Source organism: Mustela erminea, chromosome 8, assembly GCF_009829155.1.
Source record: "Mustela erminea isolate mMusErm1 chromosome 8, mMusErm1.Pri, whole genome shotgun sequence".
Lineage (NCBI taxonomy): Eukaryota > Metazoa > Chordata > Mammalia > Carnivora > Mustelidae > Mustela > Mustela erminea.
Window position 1 is genome coordinate 37,718,110 of NC_045621.1, and position 20,620 is coordinate 37,738,729.

A 20,620-nucleotide genomic window follows, 5' to 3' on the forward strand; every position below is an offset into this window, starting at 1 on the left:
TCACCACTGAATCCTGGAGGAGAGGAGGGAAAGGAAAAAAGAGAAGCCAAGAAAAAAGGAAAACTGAAGTAACATCTGATATCCAGCAGATGGTGCTTTAGAGCCACTTAAGTTTTCTCCTTTTAGCATAATAACCCTAGGCTAAATGGAAATCACAGATCAGTTTAATTCCTTCATCCAAGGAATGGGCTGTTATTTTTAAAGGTAAAACAGACCTAAAATATCAAATTGCACTAGTATCACTGTAAACACGTCATCACAGCAAATCTGTGAGGTGTGGAAGGAGGTAGTCTAAGCTATTCTGGCAATTCACCCTGTAACCTGGCTGGCCAGCCGCCCTGCGACAGATCAACCTTATCTTTTCAGGCTTTTGTTCTACTCAGCCACGCCACTAGAAAGGTAGGTACTTTGGTTTTGCTTCATCTGTTTTAAAGGAAGGAAAAGGGGGCGCCAGTGGGTTAGGCCTTGTCATGGTCTCAGGGTCCTGGAATCCAGCCCCACACTGGGCTCTCTGCTCAGCAGGGAGACTGCTTCCCCCCCATAGCCCCGCCCCACCGCCTGCCTCTCTGCCTGCTTGTGATCTCTCTCTCTCAAATAAATAAATTCTTAAAAAAAAAAAAAAAAAAGGAAGAAAAAGGATAAAGCACTAGGAGTAAAAACACAGAAAAATGAATTTTGACAACTGAGTTTTTCTCTTTCAAAAGCTAACACATACCAGCACTTACAACAGGACAATGTTTTACCATTAATCATTCTAACAACATGGGATGAGAAAGGTCCATCTCTTCTGCCCCTCTTGAGGTATCACCAAGGACTTTATAGAACTGCCCAGTGTCATGGTCAGGCAGCGCTGGTGCCAGGCTCCAGAGTCCCCGCTCCTAACACTTTGCCCTCCTGGAGGTTGGTCATTTGTAGCCCCAGCCAACCCAAGCTGGCTGCCCCAGCTAGCCTCTGAGCCTAGACACTGGTTTACCAATCATCCCTATTCAAGATGGGGCCCATCTGGATTTGAGACTTCGAATTCAGATTCTTCTAGAGCTACTCTGGAGTCTTCCTAATGGTCACTTCCAGACCTGTAGGGTTTAATCTGCTTTACAACCGGAGGCCCTTTGTATCTAAAAAGTCAGTACTCCTCCCAAGCCCTATTCCCCAATGATCCTCCTAGAATCTTTCCCATAATTAGTGGGTAGGACTCAGCAGTGGAGATTATTAAATTAAGACTTCTACATCAGTAACTCAGTCCTGATGACCTGTGGCGCAATCACTGTGATGCTATCGTGAACTTGTTCAAGTTCCATGTAAGAGGCAATGTGAACAGAACCACGAAGGATGCGAGAGGGAAGGAAAGACATTCCCGGCAAGAAAACAATGTACTGGGGTAAAAAAGTAAAAATTAAAGTTAAAAATAAACTCAGGAAAAGAAGTCACTTGGGGCAGAGGTCTTGCAGTTTTAAGAAGAAGAATTGCACATGTAAACATCTGAAGAACTGTATCTCTGAGCAAGAGGCACGGTCAGGGTGGCTTCAAAAGAGCGTGCCAATTTCTTATCCAGCAGCCAAGGCCTCCACTCCATCTCCCTCTGCCCCATCGCTTCTGCTACTTGCCACAAAGCCCAATCCTTTGCTCGACCCAAAGCCTTTGGTCCCCTAGTTCTTCCATCAGTCGAACTCTATGAACCTGCTCACATGCTCCTAGGACGGTAGGACTTGGGTCCTTTGTACCTCTGTCCTGTGCTGCACACCACCCCCTCCCGCAATTACACCTCTGACTGCAGGAACTATGCTGTAACCCGGATCCCTAGCACATGGTTGACTTCCTAGATCACAATGACTTCAAGTTTTACTTTTGATGACTAAATACTCTCAAATTAACTTTTCAAAAGTCTTAATGAGATGAAAATGCCCAAGAAAAATCAAACTCATATTAAAATTCCTTGGATAACCATAGGTGAAACTGCAGATTGTTAGTGGTTGTACTCTACCTCACATTTTACAGTCAAGAAAACTGATGGGCAGAGTGACTGGCTATTATAATCAGTGTAATAGAAGGTTTGGAAATTTTAGGTCTTTATGAGTTTTAGAAGTCTAAACATTCTCAAGTTTTGTCTTAAAAATATTGAGGGGAAAGAGGGAGGAAAAGTACCCTCAAGAGTTTTTCACAGAGAAAACCATTATTTGAAATCTCTTGAGGGCCGGTCCAGGCTGTTTAATATAAAAGTGCCTTAAAAGAAATAAATGAGGGTTGCCTGGGTGGCTCAGTGGGTTAAGCCTCTGCCTTCGGCTCAGGTCATGATCCCAGGGTCCTGGGATCAAGCCCCGCATCGGGCTCTCTGCTCAGCAGGGAGCCTGCTTCCCCCCCCACCCCTGTCTGCCTCTCTGCCTACTTGTGATCTCTGTCAAATAAATAAAATCTTTTAAAAAAAAGAAAGAAAGAAAGAAATGACAAAGGTTTGAAAGTAAGTAAAAATGTGTTTTTTCTCCACAGCTGCCAAGACTGTCCAACACCCCAGGTGAGCCAACTATAGCTCTGGTCCACTTCCTCTTTTTGTACCTTCTGCAAGCTAACAGTGGTTTTTACAATTTTCATGGCTGCAAAATCTTGAATATCTTACCACATGTGAAAATTAGATGAACTTCAAATTTCATTGACAATAAAATTTTGTTGGAACACGGCCAGGCTCATTCATGTAAGTATCACCTCCGGCCACTTTCCTGCTTGTACAACAAAGGCAAAATGCAGTGGTTGTGATGGGCCGTGTAGGGCCCGCAGCCCCTGCATGTTTTACTATCCAGCCCTTTAAGCTTCCCAAGTCTGGGTTCTGCAATAATCCTACATGATCTATTAAAAAGTTATTAGAACGAAAAATTATCAAAGTCACATAAAATAAGGTGAAGATATAAAAATCAACTATTTCTACAAACTAATAGCAACCAGAAAATAAGAAGAGTATCATTTTCAACATCATCACAAAACAAGAAATATTTGGGGAGAATTTTAACAAAATGTGCACATGAAAGACCTCTAGACTTAAGTTAATAAATGAAACTGAGAGAGATAAAAAGACCTAAACAAATGCAAGTCTACATGGTGTTCATAAACTCCAAGATTCAACACTAATACATGTCAATTTTCTCCCCAAACTGACCAAAATTCAATATAATCCCTATCAATATCCTGGGAGACCTTCTGTAGACACTGACATGCTGATTCTAAAATTACACGGAAATACTAGGGACTGAGTAATAACCACAACTTTGACAAAGAAAAACAAAGTTGGAGGAATCACACTATCTGACTTCAAGAATAACTATAAAGATACAGTAATCAAGACAGCTTAAAAAACAAAAAAGAACAGAAAATCCAGAAATAGATCCAAATATTCACAATCGACTCATTTTCAAAAAGGAGGCAAGGTCATTCAATATGGGAGAAATATGCCTTCTCAAACAAATGGTGCTAGGAAAATGAAATAGCCTATCTTTAGAAAAAAGGAAAAATATCTTTAATCCCTTACTTTATGCTATATATAACTAAAAATGGATTACAGACCTAAGTATGAGAGCCAAAACTCTAAAATTTCTAGAGAAACACATGGGGTGGGGGGTGGGGGGGAATCTCTGAAAACCAAGGGTGAGGAGAACATTTCTTGGGATTAAAAAAAGCACAGACCAGGGGGGAAAAAATTGATAAACTGGATTTCAACAAAATTAGAAATGTCTGCTCTTCCAAAGGCATTTCATAAAGTACTTATATCCAGAGTAACAACTTAATCATAAAACACGATGCTGGAAATGTGGATGGACACTTCTCCAGAGATGCTATATGAATGGCCAATAAAACAAATGGGAATAAGAAATCAGAAAAATGCAAACAGAACATAGTAAGATACTACTGCAAACCCACCAAAATACCCCAAATTAAAAAAACTAGACCCGAGAGTTGGTGAGCATGGGAAGCCACCGAAACTCACAAGCTCCATCATTGGTGGGAATAGGAAATGGCAAAGCTACTTGGAAAACTGTGGTGTTTCTCACCAAGTAAAAATGGATCTTACTAAGTAAGTAGCTCAGCAATTCATCCCTGAAGAATTTACCTAAGAGAAAAAGTGTCTATCCAAAGACTTGTACCCAATGTTCACAGCAGCTCATTCACACATGTCAAAAACTGGAAACTAAAATGTGCATCACCTGGTGATGAAACATTTCCTTAAATATCTATGTAACAGTCTCTTACTATTCGTGATAAAAGGAAATATACAGATACATGCAATAATTTGAATGACTCTCAAAAGAACTGTACTAAGTAACAGAAGAGTAACACAAACGGCTACATACCTACTAGGACACTGTAAGAAAAGACAGAACTGCAAGACAGAAAAAAGACTGATGGTTGCCTGGGGGCAGAAGGCAGGGGGAGGGGCGAAGGGCAAAGTGATCTAGGAGAACAATTTGGGGTGATGGAATGTTTTCTTGATGTTGATGTGATAATGGTTTCAGACTGAATACATTTAGACATGAGAATTTGTACGACTAGAATTGTACATGTTCTAAGTGTACATTTATTATACAGGTTAGATCTGTTGTTTTTTTTTTTTTTTTAAAGCAGTTCAAACATTTCGAAAGGTATGCTTAAAACATCCTTTCACTTTATCAACCTAAGAATTACACAAACGTTTGCTCTTATGCAGGAAAAAAAATCTTAATCTTGGAAACTGGAGGGTTTCCGCCTTCCAAGATCATCCTACACAGAGCACATCTCCAATTTCTAGATTAATTTCCCAATTGTCTTTTAGAATTTCAGAGGACCAACAAAGTCTTACTGAAGGCACAAATGAAGTCGAAAACCAACCACGCTGGTAAGCTCACCTCATTCTCATACTGGATCTCTAACATGGCCCGGGAGCTACCCAGATCCTGCATCACAGACTCCGCTTGCTTCAGCAGCTCCTCTCTGTTCACGGTACGCTGAAAAACAAAGCACAAATGTGAGGAAACAATGCTTGTGTTACACTTTATTATAATAAACAGCTGGCATTTCTTGGAGTGCAAAAAAAAAAAAAAAAGGAAACCATTAAAATACTATTTTTCATTTATCTGAGAGAAAGCCCATGAGACAGTGTGCATGCATCTGCTTGAGTGGGGCAATGGGCAGAGGGCGAGGAAGAAGGGGAGAGAATCTTAAGTGGACTCCATGCCCAGCATGGAGTGGTGTGGGGCTTGATCCCACGACCCTGAGATCATGACCCCCACCAAAACCAAGAGTCGGATGCTGAGCTGGCTGAGCCACTGGAGCGCCCCAAGACCATTTCTAGAAAAGCACATGTCAGGAAAGGCTAAGAAGCAACTGTGTTGCTATGAACGTGGACAACAAAGCTACAAGTTAAATCTAAGTATTATCTTGAGCCCACGACACACACGATTGAGAAAATTTCAGGTGGAGAAGAAAGGCTCTCTGTAACCTTGCCAGACACCAGTGCAAGTTAGGGCTGCAGCTACGTGGCCTCTCCCTGGGCACAGTTACAATTACATCATGGAGAGATCGGTATGGCAGGGACAGGTGAGACAGATGAGCTGAAACCTCCTGGCCCCAACCTGCAGAGATCCTACAAGCACAACTACAAACATCTACTAACGAGATTCATGGGGACGAGACATGTCCTGCTAGATTTCCAAATCTACCAACACTGCCACTGACACAATCCTACTGATACAAATAAAGATAGAAATAGCAAGGCTTTGCAAAACAAACAAAAAGTATAAGGTAATTTTTGTTTTGCTTCTCATTCCTTCTAATTCTTTTCACGTCATTACTAGTGGCTCTCATGAGTCTTGGAGTTACAGGTTTTCAAAAGACACACTTGAGTAAGAATCCTCAGCAAGAAAAGAGGAAGATGAACAGAGACATCAGAAGCAAAAGGCAGTGGCCTCACAAATGGAGGATGGGGTCGCCACTGGAATGGCTCACAGTGGAGTGGTCAGATCTCTGAGTGTGAAGCCAAGGTGAGAAGCCCAGGAAATGGAGGTCAGCAACCAGGGGCTAACTAGGCACGAGCCAGGAATCCCATCAAGAATCCTGTTTTGGTCACCTCTGATCAGAGTGATGTGTGAAGGGACTAAAGTGCATCTGGTTAATTCTAACTACTGCATACGGATCAAGTATAAAAGGGAGGCTATAGTTTGAGTTCCTAAATTAAAAAGAAAAAGCCTTGGTGGGAGAAGACAGGACTCTTTCTTGGCACGAGAGTTATGGCAACTAAGAGAAAAGAACTGGAGAAATTACTCCAGAAATGGGAAAAAAGGACTCTTAACTGTGGGACGAAAAAGAATCAGAGAGCCTGGTTCCAAGACTTGACAGGAAACCCTGGCTGCTCCAGAGAAGACAGACTAGCAGAGGTACGGCAGCGACCGTGTGACGGTTCCGCACCACAGACACTGCTCCCACGCGCCTCAGCTCCAGCATTCCCGTTACTGGCAAAAGCTCGATGCAGTCTACCTTTACATATTAGTGGGGAGAAACTTACTTTTTTCCTATCCAATCTAGGTGCAACTCTGCTATCTTGAGAATCAGACTGGTTGATTTCTGGGTTGGTATCAAGTAATCTTTGCATTGCTCGGTCCCGATCAAATGCAGTTACATAAAAAAGCATTTGCCGGGTATCAAATGGGAAGAAAAATGGGCTGTAAAAAGATGAGACACAGATTATCTGAATTAGAATCACAAACCATACAAACCACTACATTAGAAACAACTTGTTACTATGGTACAGAGGAAGAATTTTAAGAGAACCAATAAAAACAGTCTTGGCAAACTAATTTGGAAGAATTTTCATAACTCTTGTATGAAATTTCTAAGGGATCAATAATGCATTAAAAGTACCTTTTGCTGTGAAATATGAAATTCAACTATTAAAAATCCTATACTTTAAGTCAGGTCTATTCAAGATTATCTTTAACCTACCCAAAGACTTTTAGGAAGTCTGACTTGACCAGCAAAACCCTGTTTTTAAAATACGATCACTGCTTCATGACATGTCAAACTATCCCCACACCACATATACACACAAATAATAATAATGGCATTATTAGCTCATGGTCTTCCTCCAGCTCTGGCACTTCTAAGTCACTCAAACCTACCAAACAGCCATGCTGATTTCCAGAGAGGATCCCTACAGGGACACAGGTCCTACTGCTGCCTCTTGATTTAGGATTTTGGAAGTTCTTGACACAGAGCTGCTAAAAACACTTCCTGTGGTGATGCCAATGTTCAACGTCTGTTCTAATACAGGTAGCCACATAAGGATGTGGCTGACGTGACTAAAATCTAATTTCTAATTTACTTTTCATTGAGCTAAATGTAAACAGATGTATGTGGCTACTGACTACTGTACTGATGGGGGGTACAGTTCTATGGTCTCTGAGAATGTTAAGTCTAGATGCAAACAGGCTCAGAAAATCAACCAACTATATACCTTTGGAGTCCAACTTTACGAAGACAGAGGATTTTAAATCTCTTTAAATATCCTTGCATACTTTTCTGTGTCATATATTTAGACACATACTGTCACAAGTAGACCTTGTATTCGCCCCAGCTAGAGGACAGACAGCGACACTAAATACTAAGCAAGCTGTGATCAAATATGATGTTACTTAAACACATTTAAGTAGGTCCAGTGAAGACTGTTTTTGTGACAAAATATATTAATACCCATGCAACAATAACACACTCCCGAGACGTCATTTCAGAAATGATCATCTTACCAGGTTTTTCCGAGTTCAGTCAGCCATGCTGGGATGTTTCCTGTCATGATTACTAATGGATCCTGAAGCTGCCGATTTGCCTTTGCTGTCAACTTACTGTTAATGAATTCACTAGTTGGAATAATCTCCTTGCACATTGCGTTCTGTAAAATGTTGAAAATAAATAAATAAATAAAGTTAGTCTGCATGTAGTAAAACATTAGGGTGCTATCCACTAACTCTTTATCTTCAAAAATATATGCAGAGGGCCTGGATTTCACCTGGTTCCCAACATACGATATATAGCTCCTCACTCAAGTGTCTCAACCTAAATGACAACTTCTACGATGCAGATCTCAAATACCACAACCTCTACAAGCTGCTAGTACTGATCCAATCATTGAGGTGGCAGCTAATGTTTTGTGTGAGGCCAATTCTGTCATTCTTCTCTATTATCAACTTGGACAAATGAACTTTTGCTTAAATGTAGAATGATGGAATTTTTCTATCAGTTCTATGAATAAGTAAATAAATAAATAAATTCACAATCGTTCTTCATGTTGTAGCCTAACTTAATAAAGTTACAGCCAGGAAGAACACTCATCCAGGAATGTAGGCCAGCCACAGAAAGTGCAGGAGAAACTCCCACTGGTGAGTATGTTGTATCTCACTGGGCTATGATCCCCCTACATTGAACAGAATCCTTATGGCTGTCTCTAGTACAACAAAAACTCATCAACCACTAGACAGAAAAAGCCATCAACCATGGGTAACATGTCACGCACTACACACGATGGGAAACTCCATAAGCAGGCCACATTACTCACATCGTACAAGTAATACCAGTATCGACTGATGGCATGTAAAACTCTTAAAAGAAGAATCACATCTAATGATGGGTCTTCAAAAGTTATATTTTCAGGTGGCGCGGATATGAGGTAAACTTCTAAAGGATTTGATACCGATGGGCACACTCCATCTAGAGGGCAAAAGATCAAAGGTAAGGTTTGACCCAAGTTAAAAAGGCTGTGCCAGTGGAGCCAGTGTCCTCTTATCCCCCGAAAATAGTAAGCACAAGCTGTCTGGCATCCTATCAGAGTACTGATAGCTTCAACATTTTTCCCTTTATCTTACACATACATCATACAAGCTTATGAAAATTTTGCTTTCCTCCCATATCCCAATAAACTGTAAAGGAAAAAAACGGACTCATTTCCCATTTCTTCTTTTCAACAGAAGAAACAACTAACAATAAAACGGCCACAGAGAATAATAAAGACAGAATGTTTAAATTTAAGTTTAGTTTTATACATGGGTTTTTAAATTTTTATAACCACCTTAAAATGACCATGTAAAACAGACAAATATTCCCAACTGTAAATCTGATAGAAGATTTGGCTATTTAATCTGAGGCCAAGGATAGGACAGACTGAGAGTTTCCAAGGGGATCTACGATTCTTAGATTTCACTGAGTAATAGCTTGGGCATGGGGCAGGGGCTCAAACTGTTGCCATTTACTTTTACCAAACAAAGGAATTAAAAATTACCACACTATTGCTATCATAAAAGAAAGGGCAATTTTTAACACCAAAAACACAGACACAAAAAAAAACCCACACAAAAACAAAAAAAACACAGAACTTAAGTTTTCTGAAAAGAAAACAAAACACTGTTATAATGCCCTTATTTCTGAGGACCAAAAAAAAAAAATCCAGTAGCTGACACCATTTTGTTTGGAACTCCTGGATAGAGATGGTCTCCAAGAAGGACCCTGAGCCGAATGTTAAAGCACTGCTACCCTCACAGAAATGGGGGGCGGGGGTGGGTGAGCACACGGAGACTGGAAGCTTGATAGCTTCCATGCTACAAAACAAGAGAGATCAACTGGGGGCGCTACTCCATTCTGCAGTCATTACACTACCTGGCAGAACTTCTCATTCCTTCTGTAATTGTTAGATTATAACAAATGACAAAAATGGAGGGCCTGCCTGACCACCATCAGTCTCTTCTTTAGTAAATGTGTTCTACTAACAAAATTTGTTTTAACCTTCATGAAAACATAAATTTGTCATGAGAACAGTAGGAGTTCTTCCCAATTTTCTTCCAAAATTTAATTTTGCAGGTACTTAATTTTTCGTTTGTGGTATATTCACTTTTTCTGTATCGTATCTAAGGGTTTCACTGCTAGATATAAATCATTCCTTTAAAACTTCCACAACAAGAAACCTACTGCCCTGTGGCAATTTGTTTTCCCCTCCCATGGACCAACTTACCATGCCATAACTCATCGTGCTTTTTTGCATTTCTAGGTGATGTTTTTGTTGGAGCTGTTTGGGCTCTTCCTCTTTTACCACCAACACAATCTTTATTACTTTCTTCATCCTCTCTCACGGGTTTGTACCTAAATTGATTGGAGAGTATGTAAACTAAATGTCGATTTTAAAAATACAAACTCTTCTACAGGAGCTTAAGTGTGACCCAGAGACACCACAGTTACCAGAACTCTGACATCTATCCTGTTTCTCCCTACTTATGGGTTTGGAGAATTCCCCAGGCACTGTTTCAGGAAACCACCACAAAGGGTGCACTGGCCCAGGAGAGGCCACCTGAGGAACGCCAGGGTTGGTTCAGAGAACAATGGCTCTCTGTAGTTTTGTGGGGTTAAGTGGAGCCCACTATGTGGCTTGAATTCACAACCCTGAGATCAAGACCTGAGCAGAGATTGAGAGTCGACTGCTTAACCGACTGAACCACCCAGGTGCCCTGAAGATTGGTTCTCTTTAAATCTAAGTAGAAGACATTCACAAACAATGCAGAAAGCTGCATCCAAATGCCTCTAAGGGCTCAGAGATGCCAAGCTTATTACCTAAAGGAATGTCATCTTCCAAAGAGGTTTTTGTCTTCTTTAAAGACTTGAAATGAATCTAAAAAGTTGACATATACTGTGATTATTGCCCATGAGTACATTTTCCAGGAGACTTAAGGAAGGCAAATACAAACGTACACATGTATGCACATGCATGCATTCACGTACACACAGATAAAATATGTAAAGCGGCTTTTAATAATAAAATGTAGGATTTGGGCCCCCTCTCCTTATGTAAGCCAGTCATTACTATGAATTCCAAAACACAGGAACGACATATGGAAGTTGATGACAAAGCAAAAAAAAAAAAGTCAGTTTTGGACTTGCCATATTGTATGAGTCTTTGTCCAAATGCCCGCTCTCCCCAGAGGGTTGCTCTCGTCGTCCGTGGACTCCCGCTCATCCTCGGCCTGGATACTGAACTGCCGGACTGCCTGATACACGGTCATGTTATACGGCAGCAAATGCTCTCCAATGTAGAACTGTAGCCTGTGCCTTACATTGCCGGAATTTAAGAACTGAGCGGCCTGAATGAAGCAAAGAAAACCCACTTAAGCTCCAGGCCCTGAACCGCGTGTGCATGACAACACAGTGAGAATAGCACCTTACCAGAGACTCGTCTATTTCCTCGTCAGAGCCATCATCATCACTGTCTTCATCATCTTCTCTTACTCTTCCATACCCTGAAGACCCAAGAAGGCCGTTAAACTCCTAAGCAATTGTCCGTGGCAAAGAAAAGCCCACGCGTACTGGTTAAATGAACACTCTTAGAACATACTCTTAACACTGTGACCTATGAAGCAGAAGCAGCTAAGAAAATTGTCACCTACAGAGCATCATTTCTACTGCATTATGTTCCAACACGATAAATGAACTCATCACTGCAGTCAGCCATCAACCCCTCGGAAGTGTATTACACTTCCACAGTCTATGTAAAAATGAATGATTGGAACACAAGTTCCCAATGCTAGGTTTTAACAGAAGCAGCCCGAAGCAGGGAAATTGTTCCCACATCTCCTAACAGTCCCAGCCCAATGTAGGCACAAACACAAAACACACATCTAGGGAAAGTACCTCTAACTACAAGGTATCTCTCGATAGCTTGTACCAAAGCCAGGGGATCGATCTTGACTGGCCCGCCTTTCCACTGCTTCACGTTTGCACAGTCTGGATGTCTTTGTAACTGGCATTTTAACTGATGTGTGTTGAAAAATTTTAAAGCCTGTGATCCTCTGTTGAGAGAAAAGCTCAAGATAATTTGTGAAAAAAAGTTATTCTATTATTTTCAAAATCAACATAATACAAACAAAAGACAATACAAACTTCATTTTCTTAAGACACAAAATAAGCACGCACTTACAGCGATGTCAAGTCAAGCCAGCAATTCAAGTTACTTAGTGAAAGTTATTATAAAGTAAGAAATAAAAGACAGTGTGTATGCATGCATATGGAAACATTAAATTATCATTTTTTTCTCTATCATACCGGAAACCGATGTGAGCAGAAATCCTCACCACTGAGATTTAACGATTTCTCTAGACTAGAAATTCCTCAACCATTTGAGCCTGCTCACTTCTGCAGTATTTTGCCGCAGCCTAACGAAATTCTATGGCTTTTAAAACAAAGGAAAAAGCCCTCTTTCTTGCTTTCAAACAGTTCTAAAATTACTTTAAAAACTAACCTTTAAAATTTACTTTGCTACAGTCTTTTGAACGAAGCAGTTTGATAGCTACACCAGTCTAACCCAGTAATGGTATTTAATTGCTCACTTCTGGAAAGGGTTGACAATAGTGAGACACAGACAGGCTTAAAATGCAGTTTATCTGTAAGATTCCATAAGGCATGCAAATAAAAGTATGGGAAAGAATATTCCATTAGACAGGATATACACACGCGCACGTACACACACACACACACATTTACACACATATATGTAAACATACATTTTTTAAAATACAAATCTAGGTAAAAATGAAGAACTGTAATTTTCTCAGGCACAGATGAAAATGCCCCCATATTCTGTAAAATTTTCCAGGACAGGATAATGATCAAAACTGAATACTACATTCTATAATAATATTCAAAGCCAGAAAAAAACCCTAGCCCATACGGATCCCTTCATCTGTCCAATAATGCATCGTTTTAATTCAATAAAAAATTTAAATGTTTTCAAAACACATCAGACTGTATTTTAAAACTAAACTAGTTTCTTATTTTGTAGGCTTCTAATCATAATATTCTAGAAACCTTGTAACAACCTGAAAATACCATAATGAACTTTTACAGTGAATTCTTTCTATAGCATTTCATGAGTCCAGCAAAACTACTGTATTATGGAAAAAGCAGAAGTTTTAATGAAAACAAGAAAACTTCAAAATATACACTTATCTGCTGAAACCCATCAAAAGTATAACCACTTATATCACATTATTGCACAGAATGCAAATATTTTATTATCCCTATCTACAAATTCACAGACAGAAGCTGTATATATTAAAGTCTATCAATTTAAGGAACACTAAGCCTATTATAGCTCACCAACACAATCAATGGGTTATGTATTTCCAAAACATGTTTAAAACACATGGGGCGATTTTAAAGATAAAAAGTGTTTTTCTTCAGTCATTATAGTCAAATGGTCTTAGAGCAGATGAAGATGTTACCAGACCTCTTGGCACTTTACCTCAACAAAATGAAGCACAGAATCCAAAGGCAAGGGCACACCCAGGCACTGATCCTTACCTGCCTCCTGTCCCATTTCCACTGGGGAAGTCGTGTACTTTCACTGGAAATTGCTCCATCTGGCTGAGGCAGTTGTTCATCTTGTGAACTAATGCCAACAAAGGTGCATTACCCACTGGTTCTACTCTTCCAATGGGCTCTTCTCCAGGAAGCTAAAGTTATAAATAAACCAACAGGTTAAGCGAGGCCTCTTGAAAATGGAACACTCCTCAACAAGAAAATTTAACGGTCAGTTTTACAGAAGAGAACCATTCCTCTATTCTCTTTTGATAGATTTGGTTGGAATGATTATTTGCATCTAAATTATTTCAAAGAGACTCTTTTTTTGTACAGGCCCACAATCCCTTATTCTTAATTCCTAAGTCCAAAAAGGCTAGAAAACACAACTTATTGGCAAAGAGATCTGACTCAGACATGAGGCCCTTTGCAGTCTTTATTTACCTGTACTGAGCAGGAATATCCATATGCTTTCCTGCAAAAATATTCAACGTTCATGGAGCGCTATTTAGAATCCACTGGGAACCAGGCAATATATACGTACCGTACTGTAGAACTCCTGAAACCCATTCAGCTACATGGAGATTACAGACCTGTACTTAATCTTAAGCATGGTATAAAACTACATCCAGTACTGCTACACATCTAATGCATCTCAAACAAATAACAAGTCTGCATTACGAGCCCAAGTTAAAACAATACAGGAAGTACACAAATGTTTCACCAACATACAGGAATACAGGAAGTGCTCAAATGTTTCACCAACACATAGAATTACCCTTAGTCCTACTACACAGATGATCCAGAGGATGACTTCTCTCAAGCAGTTTTGCAGTAAGTAGAATGATGTTAAGTCACTAGTGTCCAAGAATGGTTACATTCTTGCTCTTACTGAGGCTGAAAGAAGTGCAGCCTCTCTGAGCCTTCTCAGAGGTTTGGTAATCCAGATTATAAATGGTGATTGCGTACACTCCAATAAAATTGTTAATACTGTACTTTATATGCAAAATGGAAACGTATATGCATCCTCTCTCATGTCTATAGCTATTTTACCATATTTCCCTATATGTATATATATTGACAACATGTTTAAAAACAAATATTGAGAATAAAATATATTCACAAGAGACTATTAATGGCTGGTTTTACCGAAACAAACAAACAAACAAACAAACACTCAAGATACAGTGGCCATAGAAAGTATAGCACGTATGCCATTAAATCACAATTCTGTTGCTTTACTAGTATATCTGATATACAAAAGACCAAGAAATCCAAATCTAAAACTGTATCAGAAGCCAGAGACTTGACCTCAATATCTTGACCAGCACCTAAAGGAAATTACTAAGGTGAAAATACACCCATCAGTGACCAGTGATTCCTACAGGATGACAGAGAAGCATCAGCATCAGGAGATAACTTACTGGTGAAGAAAAGAATACATGAAGGAATCTCTTTAATCTGATCTCTCTGCTCACAGTATCCTTTTCACTTTTAGATGTCAAATAAAGCAACAGCTGCTTCACGAATCCACTGTGTTGGATTTCAAACGATGAAACATCAGACTCTGAGACTATGCTACGGATTTCTACAAGGCACTCAGCTCCACCATCCACCTGGAAGAGTTGGGAACAGTATTTTTATAATGATATACTGATTTATCTGTACTGATTATTTATATTGACTTAAACTAAATGCACAGTGCACATTTCCCCCAAAAGGAATTGAATACATACTCGACATTTTTAAAAAAGAAGGTGGGGGGAGTGATGCATTCTTGGTAGAACCTTGGAAACTATGATCTTACACACAAAGTCAGAAATGTTAGGATTTCATGGAAGAAAACCAGCATCCATACTACTAGCATAAAAAAGGAAAGTCTTGCATTCAGCCAATGTTGAATAAAGAAATAAAGAAATAATAATAAAAGAAATCAAGAGACTAAATAAATAAATAAATGAGACATAGAATTGAGAATACAAACTGAGGGATAAAGAGCTAGAATACCACAATGATAAGATAAAACAAGAATATAAAGTATGGCCTTAAATTAATATATTTAAAACCTGGATGAAATGGATAATTCTTGACTACTCGAAATACTCAAAGTACATTAAAAATGTAAACAGGCTAAGAATCAGATGAAATATAAAAGGCTTATTATTATTATCCAAGTACTATCAGATCCATGCAGTTGAGGGGTTAAGGAGGGTCCCCCATCAATTCTAATACCCACAGTTGAGATGTACCTATGGGACATTTCTCTCAAGTTTCTTTTTTTGTCAAGAAATATTAATGTGACAGATTGGGTGGCTCAATCAGCTGAGCCTCTGACTCTTCATCTGGGCTCATACCATGATCTCAGGTTCATGAGAATGGGTTCCCCGTCGGGCTCCACGCTCAGAGCAGAGTCTGCTTGAGATCTGCTGGCCCTCTGGCCCTGTCCCTCCCCCAACTCATATGCATGTGCTCTCTAAATGAATCTTTAAAAAAAGGAAGGGGGATGAGAAGAGAAGAAAGTCAAAGATGAGATTCCTAGTATAGTTAATGATAAAATAATGAAGGACAAAAGTCAATGGACAAGTTACAGCTAAGTCAGTGCTAAAGGTACATGTCTGGCGAAAAAGCTGATCTAAGACAACAAAATTCATGGAAAGTCAGAGTCATCAAGGAAAGGACAGAAAGACAGAAGAGATGCTGGAAAAGATGACGAAGGACCAACACGGTGCGGCCCATGTGATACCTGGAGGTTGAGTTGTTCAGTTGCAGCACAAAGTCTCTGAAGGACATTCAGCGCAGGGTTGCTTCCATCCATGTTCTCAGAACTGAAATAACGCTCTACAAATTTATGCGCCTGTTCCTTAATCCAACCTTTAATTTTTTCTCTGCAAGAAGGAAAAACAAGATATTAAATTCAGTCTCCATGTATAGAAAGGATTTCAATTATAACTCCACAACAAAGGCAAACAGCTGCTACATTTAAAACTATTTTCCACCTATGCTTCTAAAATTCAGATGAATCAAATTAAGTGTCATTTTCTTTCTTTCCACCCACCCTCAAGATTGATCATTTATTTATTTATTTGACAGAAAGAGAAACCACAAGTAGGCAGAGGCAGGCAGAGAGAGAAGGAGAAGCAGGATCCCCATTGAGCACAGAACCTGATGCGGGGCTCGATCCCAGGACCCCGGGACCATGACCTGAGCCGAAGGCAGAGGCTTAACCCTCTGAGCCACCAAGGCGCCCCTAAGTGTCATTTTCAAAATGGGCTAAGGTATAGTAGAGAAATGCTCATGTACTTAAACTATAATTCAGATCATTACATGAAGAATATACAAAAAGTTCTAACTTCTTGGGAACTCTACCCCTAAGTGTTGGCCTGAAAGCAACTCTACAAGGCTGCTTCATTAGGTACAGACATACCTGCTTTGTCCTTTATCCTGTTCCTTGGAGAACTAAACTGAAGAACTACAGACCAGGAATCTGCACCTGTGCTATTAGCTGAGACGTGGCTATTTAAATTACAAATTCTGATGGCTTTAGATATACATTTGCTTATTTTCTTAGTAACCAAAATTGGGAAAGCAACCAAACAAATTCACCCCCCCCCAAAGCCTATCTCTTAACCCAGTTGCATTTGATTTTTAAAAATTTCTTCTTTGCAGAGGAAGTAATTCTTGTTGGTGTTACAACCAGAGACCAAAAAACTAAATAAAACAACTCAGAAGGGCTGAAAAAAAAATTTTTTTTCAAAGCCACACACTGGAAAGATAAAAAATTAAAAAACAAAAAACAAACAAACAAAACAAAAACAGCCAAAGACTGGTATGTGAGAAAGTTTAGCTGATACAATTCTAAATAGCTTAGAACAAACAAGCCTCCACTCTAGGGTCGAGGAAAGAAGGGTATCATAGAAGGGGGAGTCTGTGTGCGCGCATACAAAATATGTCAGCTTTCCCTTCTCTAGAACAAAACTAAAGAACAGGTTCCATGTTTGGTTTTGAACATATATTAACTCCCAACCAGAAATGTTGAAATGGTTTTGAAGTGTGACTTAATTTAGGAAAAAGCCAGAGTTCAAAAACTAAGAAATCTTCTCCATTCTTGAGCAATGCCATTTCTGAGCATAAATTGAAAGGCTCTGTTTCATCTCCACGTAGTAAATGTGCTGACTGCAAGAATGTAGTGTTTCACTAATCTCAGAACAAAAGTAATACAGAATTCCCCCACTTCACCTATTATTGGATATGGTGTCCTTTGAGGCGGCCCTGGCAAGACCACTAACTCCCGCAGTTCGTGCTGGTTCAATGTTGTTGCTGTTGGACTGTGCGCTTAACCTTCCCCACGTTTTTGGGTTCAAGCTTGCCAGGAAAGACGACTTAGGTGACTGAGTAGTGGTAGGGCTTTTAGCTATGAAAAGAAGCGGTAATGAGAGTTAAGTCATCTCAGCATACTGATGAAAAACCAACCGAATTTTAACATTCCTGTTTATAATACTAGATGAATTTACTGAAACAACTGTTCAGGAAACCCAGGTGTGCTTAAAAGCTGTTAAGAGCTTTCAGAAGTACATGCCTCTCACTGCTACTGTCCTTCCCTCTGCAGCCCACCACATTACCAAAGCAATTACCTTGATTGTCTACTTTGTCATCATCTCTTGGAGGTGAATACTTTGGCCTTCTTGGCCCTCGTTTTGGCAGTCGTTTTCTCTTTAGAACATCACTTAATCGACTATCACATGGGAAAACATGGGATAAGTTTAGCAATTACCACGCTTTATTACCATCGCTCATTGAAAAGCAAGCTAAAATGGCAGAAACAAGGAGTTGTAAAATATTGCCATAAAAGGGTATTCTTCATTTTATGATTACTTATTTAATGCAGACTCTGCACTAGCCGTGTTTAGAGGTCTAGAAACACAAAAAATGATTAATCCAGAAAGAGAGCTTATTTGACTACACTGAACTACTAAAAAAAGTAAAACCAAATAAGAGTATCTGATTAATTCCGTGTTAAAACTCTTACTATAAAATGGTGTACACATACAGAAAAGTACAAAGAACAAATTTAGGATGCAAAGAAGCAATATTAAAAAGAACTGTGCTATCAAACTAGAAAAAGAATGTTAAATCTGATTATCGTATTTCTTCCCTAAGTTAAATGACAAGAATAAGATATATACAACAGGACTCTGAGTGTTAAAGATACTTTCCTGATACTACCCATTTGGGTATGTAATATAGTAACATCCTAAATGAATGCATTTATAAATAGTTTAGTGATTTTTTTTTTTTTACTCAGAATTACCTATAAACAAATCTATTAAGTCATAGTGCAAATAACCTGTTTTGAATTAGAATACCTGAAACAGAACATACACAGACGTTGTCTTATTTTTAATACTCTTAACAACAGTAGAAGTAGTTTGAAATATCAATAGATTCTCAGAATAACAAAACTACTTAATATGGAAAAAATGTTCGGGCTCCTGAGTGGGGCAGTAGTTGAGTGTCCGACTCTTGGCTTAGGTCATGATCTCGAGCCCTGTGTTGGGCTCCGCGCTCAGCATGCAGTCACCTTGAGTTGGTCTCTCCCTCTCCCTCTGTTCCCCCCACCAACCCCGTGCTAGTGCACTCTCTCTCTCGAATAAATAAATAAATCTTAAAAAAAAAAAAAAAAGGTTCTAGTTCAGTTGGTCTGCAACCCAAATAAAATTAGAAAAAACAAGCAAACAAAAAAACCCCAGAAAAACAAAAATAAAAAACCCTTTAAAGGACATCTAACATCTGATATGTATATTAAGATCACAAACAAATATGTTTATGTTTCACAATCAAGACAAGTGAACTTTTTTCTTTAAAGATTTATTTATTTTAAAGAGTGAGAATTTTAAAGAATTTTAAATTTTAAAGAATGCAGGTGAGGGAGGGGCGTGGGCGGGGGGGAGAGAAAGAAATATTCCCACAGATTCTGCATTGAGCATGGAGCCTGACATGGGGTTCGATCCTGAGCCAAAACCAAGAGTTGAATACCTGAACGAATGAGTCACCCAGGCACCCCAAGGACAAATGAACTTTCAAACACAACTAAATGATTCCCCCTTCACAAATTTACATGAACTTTTCTTTATTTGAAAGCATATTACAAAGGAATGGAACTGCTTAAAACTTTAGAAGTTTTCCCTCATTTTTTTAGAATTTTCAACTCTAGAAACTATAATGAACTCTAATTCCTTTAAGCGGCTCAGAAATACCACATTTGTCTGAGCTACATCACATTTCACCAAGCACCTGATGTCTCAGGCACCACGCCTGCGCTAGAGAGTGAAACCCTGCAGTAGTAACTCAAGTTACTACAGCAGCCGGGACAAGAAGTCATTCTGGAGAGGAAGGGAAAAGAGAGGCAGGCAAAGAAAATCCAACTGGAAAAGAGAGAAGGTGAAGGATCCCCAGTATATTGCCCAGGCTCAATCCCGTTGGACTGGGCCCCTGACACAGGTATCACCCAAACTAAGCAGCTTCCTAAAATAACAGCCACTGTGTCAGAAGTCTCAATCTGCAGCCCACGTCCCAGAATTGCCAAAATTCTTATTTAAGCTAGAGAGGACAAGTGCCACCAGGTGGCACCAAAAGGAGCTGGAATCCTGAGCGAGATAAGCTTCTTAGGACAACACCACCTTGCAGCTGACAGGATTAAATGTTTGGACCTCACTTATTAAGTACAGTATGTTTTACCCAAATCTATGTTACACCTTCAAAGGAGCAGGAAGGAGTATTACACTAACTACACTCTGAATTCCAGAACTGAATCTGTTGATCATATGCGTCATATAGCAATACTGAGTTTCTAATGTCAAAGAAACAAAAACACTTTCAGAGTGTAATTTGTTTCATCACAACAAAATGAAAACTAAAATGAGGGTCTGGTAATGTTCTCAGAAGCACAGTACAATAAAGGGGTAGCGAGGTGGAAGCAGACCTATTTTAAGAACTCCCAATTTCTTTTATTAAGAGCAAAGTTGCCCTTTGCCAATTAAAAATGAATGGGGAATTAGGTTTTTTCCTGTAGAGTTCAAAGAACTCCAGTGTTTAATATTTCTATCTCACTATCTAGATGTCTTGAAGTTGGTATGTATGCAACAGTGCAGTAAATATGCCATTAAATATGAGGGTTCAAATCCTACGTCTATAAAGTAAGTGTGTGACACTGTACTCATCATTGACTTCTCAATTAGTTCACTCAGAAAGTTTCTTGAGCCTCAGTTCCCTGACATGACAC

The 20,620-nt window shown here is 39.4% G+C and overlaps 1 protein-coding gene across 17 annotated transcripts in view; it reads right to left on the reverse strand.

Annotated features, from left to right (window-relative positions):
• Positions 1 to 20,620, reverse strand: part of TRIP12 (thyroid hormone receptor interactor 12) — a 147,421-nt gene that overhangs the window by 12,956 nt on the left and 113,845 nt on the right. For 12 of the 17 annotated variants that reach the window (XM_032355070.1, XM_032355069.1, XM_032355067.1 and 9 more), the window contains 13 exons: positions 17,973 to 18,073; positions 17,578 to 17,752; positions 16,085 to 16,226; positions 14,766 to 14,957; positions 13,345 to 13,496; positions 11,677 to 11,849; positions 11,212 to 11,285; positions 10,930 to 11,129; positions 10,010 to 10,137; positions 8,564 to 8,715; positions 7,758 to 7,900; positions 6,521 to 6,677; positions 4,866 to 4,964 (listed from right to left, as the gene is read on the reverse strand). In XM_032355070.1, the coding sequence (XP_032210961.1) occupies positions 4,866 to 4,964; positions 6,521 to 6,677; positions 7,758 to 7,900; positions 8,564 to 8,715; positions 10,010 to 10,137; positions 10,930 to 11,129; positions 11,212 to 11,285; positions 11,677 to 11,849; positions 13,345 to 13,496; positions 14,766 to 14,957; positions 16,085 to 16,226; positions 17,578 to 17,752; positions 17,973 to 18,073 (1,888 nt within the window). The remainder of the gene's footprint in view (positions 1 to 4,865; positions 4,965 to 6,520; positions 6,678 to 7,757; positions 7,901 to 8,563; positions 8,716 to 10,009; positions 10,138 to 10,929; positions 11,130 to 11,211; positions 11,286 to 11,676; positions 11,850 to 13,344; positions 13,497 to 14,765; positions 14,958 to 16,084; positions 16,227 to 17,577; positions 17,753 to 17,972; positions 18,074 to 20,620) is intronic. The other 5 variants (XM_032355072.1, XM_032355077.1, XM_032355073.1 and 2 more) reach the window with 1 other exon arrangement.